At 47.2% G+C, this 15719-nt stretch overlaps 2 protein-coding genes across 10 annotated transcripts; both read right to left on the bottom strand.

Annotated features, from left to right (window-relative positions):
• Window positions 1-365: 365 nt before the first annotated feature.
• LOC120664433 (hypersensitive-induced response protein-like protein 1) lies at window positions 366-5031 on the bottom strand. 9 transcript variants are annotated; one of them, XM_039943673.1, is made up of 6 exons: window positions 4876-4978; window positions 2650-2740; window positions 2126-2339; window positions 1511-1631; window positions 1162-1350; window positions 366-1019 (listed from the first exon to the last, which is right to left on the bottom strand). In XM_039943673.1, the coding sequence occupies exons 3-6, from the start codon at window positions 2312-2314 to the stop codon at window positions 655-657; spliced, it is 864 nt and encodes a 287-aa protein (XP_039799607.1). In that variant the 5' UTR covers window positions 2315-2339; window positions 2650-2740; window positions 4876-4978; the 3' UTR covers window positions 366-654. The 9 variants fall into 9 exon arrangements, with proteins under 9 accessions (XP_039799607.1, XP_039799604.1, XP_039799606.1 ...); XM_039943670.1 differs by having other exon boundaries at window positions 2612-2787; window positions 4876-4973; XM_039943672.1 differs by lacking the exon at window positions 4876-4978 and adding an exon at window positions 3748-3878.
• A 2558-nt stretch (window positions 5032-7589) lies between these two features.
• On the bottom strand, window positions 7590-10317 carry LOC120667570 (translation initiation factor IF-2-like). The gene is made up of 3 exons (XM_039947620.1): window positions 9907-10317; window positions 8646-8810; window positions 7590-7651 (listed from the first exon to the last, which is right to left on the bottom strand). The coding sequence occupies exons 1-3, from the start codon at window positions 10286-10288 to the stop codon at window positions 7590-7592; spliced, it is 609 nt and encodes a 202-aa protein (XP_039803554.1). The 5' UTR covers window positions 10289-10317.
• Window positions 10318-15719: the final 5402 nt, after the last annotated feature.

Below are 15719 nucleotides of genomic sequence, written 5' to 3'. Positions count from 1 at the left end.
TAGAGAGACTCAAATCGCTCCGCAGCGTCGGTTTCTGTGTATATCATTGGAAATGGAATTAGGCAAAGATTAAAGAGGGTGGTAAAGCAGCAAGAGGCCAGACCTCAATCATGAGCACCATCATTCATTTTCAGGATAGGTCAAAACAATGCTATGATGCCTCCTCCATTACGACGCATGTGATGCGCCACTAACTCATTCATGGCAGCTCCTTCGTTCTGGCAACACTGGGCACATTTCTCATTCATGCATCTGCAGTCTGCACCAACGTGTTTACAGGCAGCACGCAGCAACATTTTCCTGCTATTGATCGAAGGGGAGCTCCAAGCAAGCAGCACGCCGAAACTGAATTCAGGAGACACGCATGACAGGAAGAGTAGATATACTGCAAACTCATGCTGCATTATGTTCATATTACCCCTTCTCTAAAAGGTTAGATAAGGTTCTCCGATCCCCAAGCATCCTAGGAGTAGCAGGTAGAGCGTTATAATTTATGGTTCCACACTGAGATCACTCCATACTCCGCAGAAACACACGAGCAATATAGACAGGCATCATACTGGTCTGACCGACAGTGGCAAGCATATATAGCTAAGCAATCTCCTTCCCTGTGACTGAATGAATCCGCATCCACGCTGCTCCAGAACCAGCAGACTAGTGGTGGGAGACGGAAGAGCCCTGCAGGAGGCCTTCGCGGATCTGAGTGGCGATGTCGCGCACCGCGCCGGGGCCATGCGGGATGAACACCGACGAGGCCTTGGACGACGCGCCGATCTCCTTCATGGTGTCGAAGTACTGGGTGATGAGCACCATGTCCATCACGTCCTTGGCGGTGGTGCCCGGCACGTTCACGGAGAAGCCCAGCACGCTGTCCCTCAGCCCATCCACGATCGCCTGCCGCTGCCGGGCAATGCCCAGCCCAGACAGGAACTTGGCCTCCGCCTCACCCTCCGCACGCTTGATCTGCACGATCTTCTCCGCCTCACCCTTCTCGTTCGCAGCAACCCTCAGCCTCGCCGCTGCCAGATTAAAGGAGCCAGCCACAAAGCATGTCAGTCATTATGTGTCGATGGTGGCAGATAGTAAAGCTGATCGTGGACATTTTTTTCATTTTCAGAAAAAAAAAATCAAAAGCTTCTTATCATATATCTAGCAACAGACCTGCGTTGATCTCATTCATTGAGCGCTTCACGTGCTCATCTGGCTCAATGTCCACAATCAGAGTCTGCACGATCTCAAAACCGTAAGCTGACATGGCCTTCTCGAGCTCCTCCTCCACAGCCTTTGCGATCTCATCTTTCTGCTCAAAAGCGTCATCTAAAATGAGCTTGGGAACGCTTGCTCGGATAACTGTCGACAGCAACCACAGACAGACATTACGTGAGTAATAGAATAGCCAGAGCAATTCCAAATATACAGAAATGAACAACAAGAAAAGAAAAAAACAGCACATTCGTAGAGACAAGGTGGTGTCCGATATGATAAATCTTCAGTTGTTTTGAATTCATACCATCAAAGACGTATGCTTGGATCTGGGACCTTGTGTTGCTCAGTTTGTAGAACGCATCGCTTGCTTTGCCAGCCAGAGCACGGTACTGAATAGATGCCACGACGTTCACAAAGACATTGTCCTGCAAATCTTCAGGTGTTAGAGCCTTAGAGGTATTCGCCATAATTGGCTAATTGAAACAAAAATATTAAACATGAACACAATATCACTGTTCAAACACTAAACTAGATGTAATAAGGATTCAAAACAAAGTTCACACAAAACCTTCTATATTTTTTTTACCAAATAATAAAAAGCTTCTGCAAATGTAGTACAGCAGTAGTAGTTTCAGAGGTGTATTCTCCAGGCAGGTTAACGTGCATCTGATCTAGAAAATGAAGGACCTTATCATATCAACAGAATACAAGCTTTCAGCAGCATATAGTTTGTTTCACTACCTGCCCTGCTTTGATATCTTTTTTTCCAAGCTTTATAAAACAGAAGGAACATGACAATAATCAATGTCATGTTTTGGAACTTATGCTGGAATAAAATGATAGCCATCCCTCCATATTCAAGTAAAGTGAAAAGAAAGCAGCTATGCATCCATTTATCTCGACCGTGTTTAGGACGCACCTTAGTCTTGGTCTCACAGCGCACGTCCAGTTGCTGCAGCCTGAGTGTAAGATGACCAGCTACACGCTTGCCGATGAACCAAGGCATGCAGTGGCATCCTGGCTCAAGCACGCTGTCAAACTTGCCAAACTGCTCCCTGATGGCCACAGTCGACTGATCAACTTGAACACAGCAGCATAAGTTTCCCATAGCTTCAGTCGATCACTTCTGGCACCTGAATGTTTCATGCATCATAAAGCCAAAATAAGTTAATAACTGAGAATGATGTGAATAAGAACAGCAATGAGATTAGCAACTATGCAGGGAAAAACACTTCAATTCAAATTTTCTCCATAAACCCATCATTCAGTGAAGAAGCATCTCTTTCCTTAAGGTAAAGCAGAAAGAACTATCTATACTTGTGCTTCCAAAGTTCTATCATGGATTTCCTAAAAAAACAAAAGTGGCATCATGATCATGATTACTAGGAAACATAAATACTTATACCTAAATAAACACCCAAGATTCTCCATAAATCCACTCACTCTAGAATTCAAGCACGTTGATTGTGAACCTTGTTTTTTCTGCACTGAGTGATGGCCACAGCATAGTGTCTAACGATTCATCACCAGGAAGCTGTAATTTTATTTTCAGGAACCAAAATCTTGTTGCAAAGCTAGAGACTGTAAATCACTTGTAAACATTAAAGAACTTCAGAGACTATATCCTTAATTTACAAACAAGGCGTAACAGGTATTGGTGTTTCTATATCTAAAAACTCAGCAAAATAGGATAGTTAGACATAGCTAAGATAACTTACATCATTAGCTACAGCATATATAGAATAAAGAGAAGCAAATCCTGAACTAATCCTTCAAAACACCATTAAAGCAAAATAAACAATTAAGGAGTGCAGCAACAGAGCCTCAGAGGCTATACGCTTAATGGATAAACAAGAAAAACTCTGTGGACAAAGAGAGTTACTGCATGGATGTTTCATACATTATAAATCCAACTTGGTACTGAGAATATTACTAGTCGTCAATAGCAGCTAGGCAAGATAAAATGCTTCAATTCAAGCTTTCTCCTTTGGCACATCATTTGGAACAATTTACAAGCATCCCTTTCCTCAAGGTAAAGCAGAAAGCACATCTAAACTTGTGCTTCCAAAGTTGTATCATGACTTTTTCCTTAAAAAGAAATTGCATCATGACCACGATTACGGAGAAGCATAAAATAATTGTACCTCAATAGACACCTAATCATCTCCATAAACTCAAATTTTACCGTATAATACATGCTCGTTGATGTTGTATTCTGGTTCTGACAGTGCTCAGCACAAAGTGATGTGTGCAATTTAGCACTTAATGGTCCCATCTCCATTAGGCAGTATTTTCGTTTTCAGGAACCCAAATCTTGTTGCAAAAACAAGAGAATTCAAATGATTCATAAAACTAGAGATGAATAGATAAGGAAATTTCCAAAAAAAAATATTTGTAGCCAGCCCAAGGAAACTAAGGCCACTTAAAAGATTCACTAAGCCATAGCATATATAGAAACAAAGAGAGATAGATGTTGAATTGATCCTTCAAAACATGGTTGAAGCAGAACAGACAATGGACGAATGCAAGAACAGAACTTGCCCTAGTTGAAACGGCAGAGCAGGAGAGAAGACTCAGCTGGTACTAGAACAGGGCTAAATGACAGGGTGGAGTTGTTTGTGAGGCAGGGAAGGTATCTGTACCCTGTATTTCTGGACTTAAATAGTAGCATGCCTGCTCAATTATCTGTCTCCACGATGGATTTTAAGACATAAGAAAGGAACCAGTTGGGCGGGTCCACATCATCTAGGAGGTTGATTAATCCCCAATGTAACGACTTGAGCAACCATGCAAGCCTAAAATGTCGCTTCGGTAATTGGCATGAACGGTCAGCTTTAGATGTAGACAAATATCCGAAGACTTGCGGCAAGCTATTGTACCACACAAAAGCCTTGGAAGTTTCGGTGTGTAACTATCAAGTTAGAGGAAAGATCCGGTGCTACCTCCAGCTCGGTGAAAGATATCTGGGGGCAAATTACTGGGGCCTGCACATCTTTCAGCTAATAAAAGAAAAAAGAAACAGCACATGATTGGTTGGTGTCGGAATCAGAAAGGCAGAAACTACGACCTTGTTGCCGATTGTGTGTCTAGTTGTACTTTATAATTCCTTATCTAGAACAAAAAGTAGCACTCCATAATTATGAGGAAATTGCAGCGGATAAGGATGTGCGCAGTAGACTTTGGAGTCGTCGCAGCAAACAAGAATAAGGGACAATCTATGGAGAAAGATGGTGAAGCAGCAGAGTAGTTAGGGTCTTCTAGGCTAAAATTAACAAGAGAAAAGAATAATAAAGGCAATAACCATACTAGTACAAGAAGATGGAATCAATCAACATCAATGGAGAAGACAAAAAAAAAAGATATTTTCACATGTTTTTAGGGCTTTTAGGCAGAGAAGAGAGGGTGAGAGACCAAACTCCAAAGAAGATGACGCGGAGCAGAGGAAGGCGGGCCGGCATGAGAGAGATGAGAGGCACACAGCACAGATCATAGTATCATACATATACCCTAAACGAGGTGTGGTCGCTAACAAGTAACGAGAGAAGCGAAGTAACAAAGACAAGATCCAGAAAGAATTGCAGTGTGGGTTTGGTTCAATTGAACTGAAGTGCGGGCGTAGCAGTAAACCCCAATTCCCAACCCCAAGATTCCACGAGGCAGAAAAGGCACCTTGCGGGGTCGAACGGTTGGAGAAGAGGCGAGGAAGACGACGGAGGAGCAGAGGCTTGTGAGCAGGCAGAGGGCCTTGCCTTGAACTGTTCTGATGGCGGCTGGCCTGTCCCTCCCCTGCATATATTATATATAGGTCCGTGCAGTAGTCCAGTGTCCCGTTTGGACATCACATGATTCTCATATAATATCACCATCTCAGTGGGATACTTTCATACTTAGCATATGACGTGGATGATGAATCGGTAATGCCGCCGCTTAGTTTAGCGCCCATCAGGATTAGCGCCGGTGAACAAAACACTGAAACGGATTAGGGAGGGGGAGGGGGAGGGTTTTGCCTTTGCAGCCGGTTGCAGGTGCACTGCACTACTGCAGCTTCCTCCCTGCCCCTTTTTGGGCTGGGGTTTGTGAACCAGAGATAAGATCATGTTTGGTTTCAAAAAATTAAACAGTATTTATCACATCGAATTTTCGGATATGTATATGAAGTATTAAATGCAGTTGTACAATTTAACTATAAATGACGAGACGAATCTTTTAAACCTAATTAATTCATAATTAAACATTAATTATCAAATAATAATGAAAATGCTACAATATCAAAATCCAAAAAATGGCGAACTAAAAACACCTGCTGCCAAGGCGGGCCCCGTGTGGGCATCGTGGATAGGGTTGGCACTTGGCACAGCAACAGGCAGCTGCAGGGCTTTCTCCTTTGTTGATTGGCAAAATTTGCTATAGCACACTGTTAAAGTTGGGATTTTGCCATAGACCATTAAAAATATCTGTCTTTGCTGAGGGACCCTATAAAATCATGGTTGTTTGCTGGTAGACATTGCACCCATTATACTATTGAATTTAATTGAAGAGCAACACGAAATGACAAGTTTATCCCTGCTGTCTTATCCTCTCCCTCACGCAGAACTGCTCGTGGCTCGCGAACCAGGAGGCGACGCGACTCCTTGCCGGCGGCTTCAACGGGAGCCGGCAGCTCTCCTCCGCTTGTAGCCCCTCCCCGCCCCCATCCCCAGCTGCGTCTCCTCCCTACGCGCAACCCCGGTGGACGCCCCTCCAGGCTCCAGGTCGAGCTCGGCGACGGGCAGCACGGTGCTGAGGCGCTTGCTGGGGCCAAGCTCTCCATCGGGCTCGTCGACGAGGCGCCCCCTCCCCTGACCACTTCCGGGGCTTGGCTCTTGATTGGAGCAACATCTACGCGCGGCGGCGGTGGAGGCAGCAGCAGGAGGTAGGCCGAGCCATCCTCCTCGTCTCTCGCGTCCGCGTGCGTCTCGCGGCCGAACCCCTCCTTCCTGTGCTTGGACTTGATCGACGACGATATACGAGCGCGCGACGGCGACGCCCACGCCGGCCACCTCCAAGTCAAGCCTAGCTGCGGAGATCCGCCCCTCACTAGCGCGCTGTGCTGGGAGCGCCGGCCACACCGGCGGCGGCCGGTCCGTCAGCCCTTCCCTCACGCACCGGGCAGGGAGCACCGGCCAAGCCTCCGACGTCCGGGCTGTCCGTCGGGCAGGGAGCGCCGGCCGAGCCGCCGGCGTCCGGGCGGTCCGCCACTCGCTCGCGTGCCACACAAGCAGCGCTGGCCAAGCCGCCGGCGTCCGGATCGCGCGTTCTGAAGAGTGGTAATTTCGTCATTTAGAGTTGCTCTCCAATTAAACAGAATAAAATAGTAGGTATAGTGTCCTCTAGCAAATATACATGGTTTTTTGATGTCCATGAGCAAAGACCATAATTTTCAGTGGTTGATAGCAAAGACCACCTTTTAACAGTGTCCTGTGGCAAATTTTCCCTTGTTGATTCGTTGACTGGGGTGGGACCGCCGGGCGCGGAGATATTGCTTTTGGGCCCACCACTCCCAGGCAAATCCCTCTTCTCTTCTGTTCTCGCGTCTTGTCTCTTTACCAACACAGCGCAGCAGAAATCTCAAAAAGAAAAAAAAGCACAGCACAGCAGAGCAAGGGAGCGATGCGGTTTGGGTTGGGGGAGAGTTTTAGAAAAGATATTTCCAACCAAGCAGAACTATACCGTACCGGGAGAAACGGCCTACCCACCGGATTTGGATGGTTGGATTGCAGTTTCCGATTGCCCACGGTTTGGTTTCTCTTTCTCCGGCCGGCCAGCCAGCCAAACACGGTTTCTTTTTCTCGGCTTCTTGCTTTCGCCAACGCCAACGCCAACGAACCACTGTGGCTTCTAGGCCTGGCTAAGTGGCTAGGGAAATAGGGATACTCCAACCATACCAATAGCATTTGTAATTGCATTGCATGTTCCGCTGTTCCATCCTACCAGTTAGCTCAGCTGACTCTCCAAGTGGTGTGTCATCTCTTCACCGCTTCAACCTAACCGTCTACCCATGCGCTGTCACGGTCCAGGGGCCGACTGTGACAGAACCGCCAAGTTAAACGGCTTAATTAAACGTAATGTCCATCATTTGAACGCATCAGACGCATTAGTTTAATTAAGTGTAACCTGACAGTCTGTTTCCAACCCACAGGCCGATCGAAACACACCAGAAGTCTCGCGCGACGGCGAGCACAGATGGTACCAGCATAATATAATTTCACAAAAATATATAATAACATAAATATTTACAAAACAGCTTTAAATTTAGAATTTACATAAAATAAATGACAGCAGCGGAAGAGAATATGACCTGAGAGAAGGAAATTTGATTGTGAACCAATAAAACAAAATAATAACTATGAACACATGAGGACGTCACATCGAGCCCACTGATGCGAATCCTGGTTAGCTTCTATACCTGAAATAGGGTAGACAACAAACCCTGAGTATACTAATACTCAGCAAGACTTACCCGACTTTTGGATATACTTAGCCCACATATCTAGACATGCAAAGCTTTCTGGCTGGTGGATTTATTTGCAGAAAAGCATCTAAGGGTGGATTCTTACTTTCCATATTTTAGCTCACATTCTATATAAATTAATATCCTCTAGGAATTTGCAGAACCCTTTCTAAAACAAACATAATAGAAGATCAATTAGTAATCTCAACATTTCCTTCAACATATACATTAATATTCCATCTCATTACTACGATGCGGTGCTACGATCAAGGTGTTCATATCCGAGAGCGACTGACGGCGAATCGATCCGATTTAACCTTGCAAGGTGGACCTAACCAACACGGCACGTATTAGCCCCGTCGGACCATACGGACCAACCCTTCCCCTCCCCGCCTCGAACTACAGAACCGCCCCACCTACATATAGTCAGCCGGGCTCAACGAGAGACCACCAAAAGTAAACATATGCATCCCAATTCTCCGTGACTACCTGACTCGCCCTAAGGGGTGGTGATGAAGTTCTGTACTTTCGAAACAAGGCAGTACTCGGTTTACCGGTTTCGACTACCTCCTACTCCCGGCATGTGGCTAGTACAATTCAAACTCGATCACAGGGCCAGACAACGAACGGTCCTTAACCGACACAGACGGGGCTAGCCTTTCCCCGCCCGATCTCCATTTTCTTTACCTTCTCCAACCTATTCCAATATTCGATATACTCAAAATAACGAGATATCCTATATCTCGCGAGTGACCAGAAATCACTCGACTTCTACCGAGATCTTATTAAGCATAGCATTTTTATCGTCCTATATATGCTAGTATAATTCAGGGAAACCTAGGGATCATGCAACTAGAGTTCCAATCAACTCCTGAAACGTAATGCACAAGTAATAAATACATATATAGGTGTCATAATTTCAAATAATAGGATGTGCACCGGGGCTTGCCTGGGATTAACACTAGGTCAGTGTTTGTTAGATGACACTCGCTTGGCGAGTATTCTGGTCCAAGCATGTACTCCTGGTTCTTTGCCTCTTCTGGATATGTCCACCAAACATCGTCTTCGTGTTCCGTTCTAATATCACGTCCTTCACGTGGTTCATCTATCTTACCTAAATGAGGTGCAATAATGCATATGTATGAATGCACAGAGGTACAATAGACAATGCATCAAAAAGAGCAAGCAAGACAGACACAAGGTTACGACTGAGCATCCATAAGCATGAAGGTCATGAGCTAGCTTTAGCAAACATGCAAATAATATCAAGCTTAAACAAGAGTTGCATGAGCAACATCTAGCATGTCATACATGACTTATGATCACCAGAAAACATAGCATCCAACCCCAAATTAATTTATCTAAAGTCTTTCTTAATTTATTTAGATAATAAGACATATATATATATGATCATACATGTAAAGTGCACAATAAATTCTACCAAAATCACAGTAGATCACCAATACTCCTAATAGTCTACTGCACAAATTTCACATGCTCAGGTTTTATATTTTATTGATTATAAAACAGACAAATCTTTATTGCACTTAATCGTGTGAGAGCAAGTTAAATGTAAAACTTCATATTTTCTGTAAACACATGGCCATATTATATTTTTTAGACCAAAATAATATCATACAAGGGCAGTGGAATCACATTTTCCATTTTTACACATTTCTATTATTTATAAACTATTTACTTAGCATTCAAAAAGTTAAATAAAAAACTCGGTCATACTGCCCTCAAAGAACTTGAAATTTTTACCACAGCGCACACATCACAAGAATAGCCTACCATAAAAAATTCATATCATTTAGAGCAGTATAGTTGCAGTTATGAAAAAGACAATCAACAAGGATAAATCATTTTTTACAGCAAATATTTTCAACTAACACCCATCATATTATGATTCCACTGCATAGATCTACTCACAAGGATTCCAAAACATCTTAAATTGCTATTTTACGATTTTTCTACTATTTATTATGAATTCTTGAAGTTTCAGCCAGTTTTTCAAAAAGGTCCTTCGTGGCACTATTCATATGAGTCACAGTCTTCGCAAAAAGGCCCCTGCACTTGTGTCTATTGTTGCGTGGGATCCCTGGTCGCGATTTTGAAGTAGGGGAGAAAGGAAAACGGCGATTCCGGCCATGAGAGGGCTTGCTGGCGGCGAGGGAGGGGTGGAGGAGCGAGAGGAGATCGGCGCGGACCTGTAGGTGGCCTTGGAGCGCGAGGAGGTGGTCTGTGGCGGCGGCTCCACGGCGGGCGGCGGCCGGCGGCGGTGCTGTACCGCTGCGGCGGCGTTCCGGCGAGGCGTGGAGGTGATGGCCGGGCCCGGGAGCTTCGTTGGGACGAGAGCAAGCAGATTCGGGGGTTGGTGGAGGGCGGGGCGAGCTCGATCGACGGCTCGGCGTGGAGGTGCGACTGGCGGCCATGGGGAGCGGCGGCGAGCGCTCGCAGGCAGGCGGCGTAGGCAGGCTCAGCCGGCGCGGCCTTGGCGGCATCTGCACGCGAGAGAGAGGCGATGGAGGGGGAGAGAGGGCAGCGGCGAGTAGCAGCGCGGTATGGCGAGGGACGCACGACGCTCGGCATGCGCACGGACGGCGCCGTGGCCAACTTGGCCACGGTGACCACGCACAAGGATGAGAGAGCAGAGAGAGCTACACGTGGGCTTGATATTTTTTTACCCAATTTGAATCTTCAAATTTCGTCTAATTGAGGGCTAATTGAGGGGTGTTACACCGACTGGGCCGCGCATGTTACTGTAGCGCGAGCTACTGTAACGTCGCACCTCAGCTCCTTAGTCCGAAACTAGAAACAGAAAGGGAATTGAATCAGCTTAAATAGCCGGTGTCTGGAAAGTTATTAACTCTGGTTCGAACTTTTTGCGCGAAGTGAGAACGAAAGCGCAAGAGAGTTATTTAGCACTTTGTTTTACTCAACGTGCAGAGTAGATCTTAGCCGTCATCCCAGACCGGGTCGTTACAGGGGTATCAGAGCCAAACTCTTGCGGTTTCACGCCACATACGGGTAGAAGTGCGCGTACATAAGCACGTGCGCGCGTGGCACGTGCGCGCGTGGGGACACAGATGCCACCAGCACGTGGACGGACACACATGGGCTGCTGGCAGTGAACCCATGGACGTGGCACATGGAATCGTTAGCACTAGACGTATGGGACGTGGCCAAGAGAGGAGATCCTGCTCCTTTGTCCCGTATGGGTAAGCTGGTTCGACGGGGACGTCGAATCCTAACGGGGGGAGATTGTCACGGCCCACGGGCCGACTGGACCGCGCGGGATACTGTAGCGTCGCGGCTCAGCTCCTTAGGCCCAAACTGGAAGCAGAGAGGGAGTTGAACCAGCTTAAATAGCCGGTCTCTGGGAAGCTAGTAACTCCGGTTCGAACCTTTTGTGCAAAGCGAGGATAAAATCGCAAGAGAGTTATTTAGCTGGTGTGTTTTACTCAGCGTGTAGAGTAGATCTTAGCCGTTATCCCGGACCGAATCGTTACATGCGCTATCCGTATTTTATACTAGTGTTATACGTCTTGGCTTGTTCCCTTGGCAAACCTTACCGGTAAAGCAACAGAGACGGGACGCGCCCTAGTGTATAGGGCAACATAGCATGTGCCGCCAACCAACGCTTTTAACTGACTGCTCCCTCTTTGCTTTCTTTGTTCTTTCTTTCTTTTCATTTTCATCATCAAGATAAAGAGGAGAGGGGAGAATTCTTTTTTTTTGGAAAAATTCAGTTTACATCCTCCAACTATCGCAAAAGTCCGATTTTCAACTTTTAACTACGAAACCGGACAACATAAGCCATCCAACTATCAAAACCGGATAAATTTGGCCCCTGGAGTGGTTTTGAAGGTGGTTTTTCATTTGGTGAGAATTAAAAATATTCAATTTTATACTAAAAAAATTTATAAGTAATTCACTTTAAGTCTTTAAATTATGAAATGAGTATCAAAAGTTTTCTAAAAATGTAACCTATCTGTTGTCACATGACTTGTGAGCTATTCAGATCTAATTTTTTTATATTCATAATATTTGGCTACTTGCAGTTATGGCTATTATTTTTAATAACTAAGATTCAAATGGAGCAACAATAGATAGGTTACATTTTTAGAAAAAATTTGGTACTAGTTTCATATTTTTCTGATTTAAAGTTAATTAGTTTGATTTTTTAAATCTAATTAGATTTATTAATTTTTTAAAAAATACAAAACCACCTTCGAAACCACCCTAAAGGCCAAATGAAGCGTCCCCTCATAAGAGAAGACTTAAATGTGATACAAACATCAGTCCCAGGAGGCTGATGACACATTTATTACATCAGATGGTTCATCGCCGTACAACTCTACGTGGTAATGGGCAGAGAAGCGCCACTATCGCGAGTATTGCAACCCACACCCACACAACGATATTAATTATAAAAAGAGGGTCATCAGAGTCTTGCGCCATGCGGTATCTCATGCGGGTGACCCTAATCCACAGGCAAGGCTGGGTGCAGGACGGTACCCCTACTCAGCGTCGTCAGGTACAAAGTCTGGATCTTCTTCTGTAAAAATAAAGGATGGGGTGAGTACAAACGTACTCAGCAAGTCCAACCACACCCACGGATGGGGTATAAACAGTATATAATGCACAGGGTAAAACAAGAATAAGGCTAGGGTTTAATTTGCGGAAAAACAATATCTTATGCAGGGGTTCATTTGAAAGAAAGGATTTTCAAAGCGAGCTTTTCTTTGTACCGACTAACACATAGTGTTTGCCCACACAGGATCCAAATTTTAAGCTGCTACCGGACTCCTCATCCGCCGTAGCACACGGCACAACTGCCGGACACATTCCCAAAACAACTCACGCCAGCTCATCCCAAGATAAACACTAGTTATGTGACCACACCGTAACTCGCCCAGTACCGTGGGCACGGCTATTCGAATAGGTTTTAACTCTGTAGAGGTGTGCAACTTTACCCACAAGCAGGGTACCGCAACTCGAACACCGTAGCGTCGGTGCAGGTCCCAACAAAGCCATTACCCACCTTAGCTAGACCTGACTAGCCATCACGGGATGCACCAAGGGGTCATTGACCTATCACAGAGGTTTTAACCGGGGCATAAGTCACACAGAGCTAATCCCTTCTCCTTGATCACCCGTTGCTCTCAGCTCTCCTGATGGCTATCAGATTAACTAGTGGGGTTTATGCTAAGCCGTTGCCCATTCAACGGTCGAGTGGTTTGCACGATAGTGGAGTTAGGTGAGATGACACACCAACTCGGTCCTTAGTGGTGACAAGATGGATATCTCCCTTCCTTTCTCTGCCACACAGGCACGAGCACACCAAATTGCAAATCACACAGAAATGCCATCCATCCCGTCTAAACTCATCTTTCGAAATTTCACTTTTTTCCCTTCCCACACACTCACATATTTTTCCTTTATAAAATAAATTGTATTGAGTTTAAGGTCCTAAGTGTTCTAATAACGATTAACGTCCAAACGCATTCAGACATTAACCCAGGTGGTCAAGGAATGGTTATAACAAATCAAGGAGTGGCTATCCAACCATGTTTTCAGCAGGCAAAACATATGCAATTTTGTAAAACAGGCCAATATGTTGTGTTTATAAAAACTAGGACAAAATATGCATCAAAGGATGGGATTGAACTTGCCGTCTTCGAAGCCTTCCGGGAAGTCCTGCTCGAGGTACTGTCCTTCGGGTTCGGGGTCGCGGAACTGGTCCTCGTTCGCTTGCTCGCAAAGCTGTTCGTGGGCGGGCTCTCCTTTGTTCACACCGTGATCTACGTCGTATACAAACAAGCACACAATCAAGAAAAAGAAATTAAAGTTTTATCGTTGAGCTCGAATTCGGAAACATTTAAGATAAAGAGATAGAGGTAGTATTTTTGGGTGGTTTCCTAATGGCATGAACAAAACTATGTTATGAGAGGCGTGGTAAAGTTTCGGGTCGATCGGAAATTTTTTGGCACATGAAATGATAGGTTAACGGGGTGTTTTGGGTTTAAACAAGAGTCCAGGGACTCATTTGTAATTAGTGAAAGGATTTGATTAGAATTTCGGGGAAGGTTTGGGTTATTCTGGAAAAGGATAGGGTTTTATTTATAAATAAGTTTATATAGTGGAGGATTTGGTTGTAAATATAATAAAGGATAGGGCTTTATTTGCAAAAGGCCAAAGGGTGGAAGGATTCTTAATTGAATAGAATAGAGAGGAAGGTTTATTTTGCAAATAGTCTAGAGAGTGGGGGACTCTTTAAGAAATATTGCAAAGGGCAGGGGGTTCTGGGCACATTTGCCCTCCTTCCTCCCCCCTCTCGCAACAAAAATAGGGGAGGGGTCAGAGGCGGCGGCGGCGGCCGATTCCAGCGGCCCGGGGCGATGGCGGCGGCCGGGAGGAGAGGGGAAAGGAAGAGGAGGAGGAGGTGGCTTGATTCCCGGCCTCACCTAGGGCCGGGGCGGCATGAGGAGGCGGGACGACGGGAGCGAGCAGCGGCGGCCTCTGGAGCTCGGTGTGGCGGCGCTGCAGAGCTAGGAAGGGAAGCTTGGGGAGGCGAGCGCGGATGTGGAGGCAGCGGGGTGCTCCTCGGTCCCTTTTATAGGCGGCCGAGGCGGTGGAGATGGGAGCGGGGCGGTGGTGGCGGCCGGTGGGCACCGCGGGGCGCCATTAATGGTGCTCCGGCAGCTCGCGGGTGTCGTGGAGCGCGGCGAGGCGAGCACAGGCGACGTGACATCTCGGGCAGGCGGCGAGCGACACAGGCGGTGTTGTGCGAGCACGGGGAAGTGGCAGCGGTGGTGGGGGGCGCCGCACGTGGGAGCAGTAGCAGGGCAGGGTGCCAGCGGCGGGCGGCGCGCGTGGTTCTGCTCGCGGAGTGGCGAGCGGCGCGGCAGTGATGGCGGCGAGCACGGGGTGAGGTGATGGCACGGGGCAGGCGTGAGCGAGGCAGGCGGCTTTGTGCCGACGGCGGAGGACGCGGCGCTGCTTCTCGGCAGCGGGCTTCGCGACGGTGCACGTGGGAGGGCCGGGCGCTGTTCGGGCACAGGAGCGACGGCGCGAGCGGCGAGGGCGGGGCGCCAGCGGCGGGCGGCGTGGCCACGCGGTGCACGTGCGGGCGCGTCGCGGCACGGCCGCATGAAGTGCGTGTGCGCGCTCGTGGGCGTGCCGGGGCGCGCGCGTGCACAGGGCGGGGAGCGGGCGGCGCGCGTCGCGTGCGGGTCGAGCGGCGGTGCGGCGGTCGGCTGTTCTGCAGCGCGCGGAAGGGCGAGGTCGGAGCCGGGGTGTGCGCGCGTGGAGGAGGGAGGCAGCCGGTGCTTGCGGGCGCGCGCGTGCGGGACAGAGCAGAAGGGGGGAGAGGGAGAAGGAAGGAGAGAGGAGAAAGAAAAAGAAAAGAAAAGGAAAAATGGAAAAAGGGAGGAGAAAAAGAGAAAAAGAAAAAGAGAGAGAGAAAGAGAGAGAGTGAGAGATTCGCTCGGCGGCGATCGCGGCGTCGACCGCGGCTGCATGCGCACGCGCGCTGGTCGGGCGTGGCGCGGCGATCGGTGGTACGCGACGCGCGGAACAGGAAAAAAAGAGGAACGAGACAGCGATTGATTCGGAAATCTGATGGGACGAAAAAGGGCTCGGGGTTTATGATGGTTTGAGCTCAACGATAAGAAAATTTTTGAAAGAAATATTTTGACGCGTGATTTAATTCGGTAAAATTTTTTTGGGATGTTACACCAAATTTGCTCGATTTTGACAGTTGGATGGCCTATATTGTCCGATTTCGTAGTTGAAGGTTGAAAATCAGACTTTTGCGATAGTTCGAGAGTGAAAATTGGATTTTTTTTTTCTTTTTTTTTAGGGTAGGGATAATTCTTAGTTGTAGCCCCATCCGACGGCCCAAAGTAATGATAAAGGTGCGGCCCAAGAGTAGAGACTAGTGAGCCGGCAGCAGCTGAGTGACTCGTATGCGCGCGCAGGCCAAATCGAGCTGGGCTGTTCAGCAAACTGGAAATCC

Source organism: Panicum virgatum, chromosome 3N, assembly GCF_016808335.1.
Source record: "Panicum virgatum strain AP13 chromosome 3N, P.virgatum_v5, whole genome shotgun sequence".
Classification (NCBI taxonomy): Eukaryota; Viridiplantae; Streptophyta; class Magnoliopsida; order Poales; family Poaceae; genus Panicum; species Panicum virgatum.
The sequence above is the reverse complement of the archived record's forward strand: the minus strand, read 5'-3'. Positions and strand labels throughout refer to the sequence as shown.

Bases quoted from the DNA above. Each gene is read 5' to 3' on its own strand.
- LOC120664433 (XM_039943667.1), bottom strand. From the start codon at position 2,314: ATGGGAAACTTATGCTGCTGTGTTCAAGTTGATCAGTCGACTGTGGCC. The intron at 1,351-1,510 runs GTATGAATTCAA...TGCTGTCGACAG, and splicing joins CCAAGCATACGTCTTTGATG to TTATCCGAGCAAGCGTTCCC. The intron at 1,020-1,161 runs GTCTGTTGCTAG...TTAATCTGGCAG, and splicing joins AATGAATGAGATCAACGCAG to CGGCGAGGCTGAGGGTTGCT.
- LOC120667570 (XM_039947620.1), bottom strand. From the start codon at position 10,288: ATGCCGAGCGTCGTGCGTCCCTCGCCATACCGCGCTGCTACTCGCCGC. The intron at 8,811-9,906 runs GTCCGCGCCGAT...CACCTCATTTAG, and splicing joins CGCTCCAAGGCCACCTACAG to GTAAGATAGATGAACCACGT. The intron at 7,652-8,645 runs GCAAGCCCCGGT...ACCCTATTTCAG, and splicing joins TGACCTAGTGTTAATCCCAG to GTATAGAAGCTAACCAGGAT.